General features: G+C 35.6%; 1 protein-coding gene across 2 annotated transcripts in view; it reads left to right on the top strand.

Annotated features, from left to right (window-relative positions):
* The first annotated feature begins 1,889 nt into the window (after window positions 1-1,889).
* Window positions 1,890-3,429, top strand: part of LOC108972012 (alanine--glyoxylate aminotransferase 2, mitochondrial) — a 9,539-nt gene continuing 7,999 nt past the window's right edge. For both annotated transcript variants that reach the window (XM_018938436.1, XM_018938437.1), the window contains exon 1: window positions 1,890-2,271. In XM_018938436.1, coding sequence (XP_018793981.1) covers window positions 2,250-2,271 — 22 coding nt within the window. In that variant the 5' untranslated portion in view covers window positions 1,890-2,249. The remainder of the gene's footprint in view (window positions 2,272-3,429) is intronic.

Here is a 3,429-nt window from a genome sequence, read left to right as displayed (position 1 = left end):
AATTATTATTTTATACTCTAAGAAAATTTCTTATTCATTTTCTGGCTTTACAAACAATAAAGTAAAGAGATGAAGAAATATATTATATATAAAAAAATTAAAGTTCGAAACTTGCAAATTAAGTATTTTATTAATTTTTTTTGGCACAAGCTCTTCAAGATGCTATTATATTGTATAAACTTACTTACTTACATACATATATGTATATTTGTATACATATGTACCCACAAGCGCAAGTATACAAAGCATATAATCATAGGTCTACGAAATGCGTACAATGAACGAAGAAAATGTGTCTAAAATTGGATTTTCCACTTAACGCACTATAATAACTGGTTTCGCATTTGCATTCGCCTCTGTATGAGCTTTACAGGTTTGTGTGTGTGTGTGTGTGTGCGCGTTGCTAAGGTGTGAAGGCGTGCGCTAAGGAGCCGGCACCGATGCAGCTGCAATAACAAACGCAATTGTGACTACGACGAATTTCTGTGCGCGGATTAAGTTTGTTTATTGTTATTATTGTAGTTATGAGCTAAACATAGATCGCTTGAAAGTTGATCTGAAGACACAAATAGCAACTGTATAGATGTGTACACCTATGCGTGCTTGCATATAGGGTGTGTGGTAAATAATTTCACTATAGATGGTTTATGAATAAGATCGCATCGATTGATTGCTGCGAAGTGCGCACTGAGGCTCAGGGAAGCTGGGCATATGAAGGGGTTCGGAAAAAGACATTTCGAAATACTCTCTTTCCTCAACTGTATTTCTGAAAATTTGGATCACTGCGTCACAGAGGCTATTCATGACAGCTTTTTCTATGCTCACGCACGGAAGAGGCATATGTGAATGGGGAGGAGTCGCTGGAAATGAATTTCTGACGGATGGTTTGGCGATAGGAGATARGGTTGGAGGAGAAGTTTTTTTGTCAAGAGTTCTCCAAAACTCCTAGCTTTAGACTTTCGGACCACTTTAGAGTTCATCTTGTCGCAATTGTAACGGTTCTTTCCGGGCATTGTCCAGAAGGCATCAGTATATGTACAAGGCAAYCAACTTGAAGGACGAAAGTTGTATGAAGGAGGTTGAGATGGAGACATCCAGGTACTTTATTCTGCATTGTCCAGCACTTGYTAGACCGAGATCGAAACATCTGGGTAGTCTTAACTATGTTGAACCACAGGACATAGCCGAAACTGAAATAATGAAGTGGAAATATCCAGGCACTTTCTMCGCCATTGTCCAAAAAAATACTGAAGCTGAGGCATCATGATAGCGAGAACCACCCACCAGCCGCTCTACCAGTAAACATTTACGCTAATTTAAACTGAGACCCTGTTCGCGGCACGAGTGCGTGTACACGCGACCACAACACAATTCTATACCAAAACCGGAGTGAACGGGGCGCCGCTCGAAATGTTTTCCGCAAGCGGTGCGGCGTCAAAGAAGGCGCTAAAGCATAGATTACACATAGWAAMACACATATACATACATATATAAGYGCACATATACATACATACATAGCYGCAGATATACATACGCGCTTCTATATGAGCAATACGCGCTGGCAGCGTGTACCAAACGCAAATGCGCCTGAAAGCGCGCACACAGCCACACTAGTTCTAGCGCAAATGTAGCTGTATTGCTATGCGTGTAAGTTTGTATGTGTGTTGGCATGCAAACACATATTTTATCAATTGTTGATTCTGATTGCAGCGCTTAGATTTCACAMGTTCCAGGAGCGCCTGGCATCAAAACACACGAGTCAGCGGCGCTGCCACCAAAGACATTGGCTGGCTGTTTGGACATTTGTTGCGACGTACGCCGCTAGCCGCTCACGTGTGCGCGTGTGTGTGCGCGCTTGGCTTCCAAGTTGTTTTCAATAAATTGAAACTTTTAGTTGCGTTGTTGTCACGGCTCGTAGCAGTTCACTAGCGATTCACTCGAATAGTTGTCCATTGCAGCGGCTGCTTAGCGTTGCTTGTTTCCTACTCTTGCTGCAGTGCCATTGAACTGTTTGTCGTAACTTGAAAGTTCATATGTAAATGTGTGSATTCAAAAAAATATTAATTCAAATAGATAAGTTGAATTAAAAGTGGACCCGCGACTACATTGACATTTAAAAAATCAGCATAAATTGGCATTAATTGAGGCGCGCAAAAGACAACGCTCCGAAATTAAGTGCGTTTCTACAAAAGTGAATTTCAAAAGGATTTTCATACCGAGTCGGGTATAAAGCGCAATAGTGAAGCAAAATGTTGTCGAAAAACGCATTTGGTGAGTGGAAATTTCTAAATATTTAAAAAGTGTGGTATTTTGGAGACTATTTTGAGCCGCAAAAAAATATAAAAAAAATTCCCTAGATCAAAAACCCAAGAATACCGGAGTAATTATTTTTGACAAACATATGGGAAAAAAATAAAAAAAATTAAAAATAACTTTAGGGCGGCAATAAAAATATAAATGTGTTAAMATTTTAATAATTATATAAAAATGCATGCATTTTGAAAAATATTCTTTTAAAGATTTATGCCTTTCGAATTAATCAAAAAGCCTTTCGCAACTTTTTTTTTTCATAATAATTAAAGGTTTAATCCTTGAAGTATTTATTTCTTCCAAAAACAATTTATATATCAGCATAAAAGCATATATTTAAATAAAAAATGTTTTTTCTAATTTATTTATTTTTTTTTAATTATATAACTACATTAGAAAATAATATTCAATAAATTTTAGTTTTTATTGAAACCTTATAATTTAACCTCAAAAGTAACAATGAATAATTTAGTATAGATTCCGAAGAAAAAATTTGTAATTTTAAAATTTAAATAATTTTTATCAACTATTGAAATTTTTATAAAATTGCTTATGTTTATGTATTGAATAGCAAACGTTTTTGTTGCATAGTTTAATTAATTATTAATTTTAATTATGCAAATTGTATTAATGATATGATCTGAGCGCAATTATAACCTTAATACGCAAACAAACAGCAACAACAAATACTACCCACAATCTATAATTCACAAACAACAACAACAAAGCTGACCACAATCTAGCATCAACAGCTGCGTAGGTTAGACRCTAGCTGGTCGCTCTATAAATAACTAGAAAATAAGCGGAGGCAACAACAAAAACAACCGCTACATTTTTCTTATCAAGAGCACTCATATAAATGTAGATAATAATGACAACAATAAAAAATGGTGCAGGCGCGCAAGACTTATAAGTGTGACCATATGTACACAAGTGGGAAAATACTTAATTTTTTTGTTGTTTTTTTGCTGTTCGAATGATATGAATGACAACATACAACGTGGTACGCTATAAACGGGCGCTTGCGACTTTTAATTTTTTCAAAACAAAAAAAAAATTGAATATAAGGTTATGTCGTACTAAAATATAGAGCGAAATGTATTTAAATATAAAAAATAA

This window comes from Bactrocera latifrons, unplaced genomic scaffold (assembly GCF_001853355.1).
Source record: "Bactrocera latifrons isolate USDA-ARS-PBARC rearing strain unplaced genomic scaffold, ASM185335v1 scaffold_37, whole genome shotgun sequence".
Taxonomy (NCBI): Eukaryota; Metazoa; Arthropoda; class Insecta; order Diptera; family Tephritidae; genus Bactrocera; species Bactrocera latifrons.
This window is presented reverse-complemented; position numbering and strand designations above follow the sequence as displayed.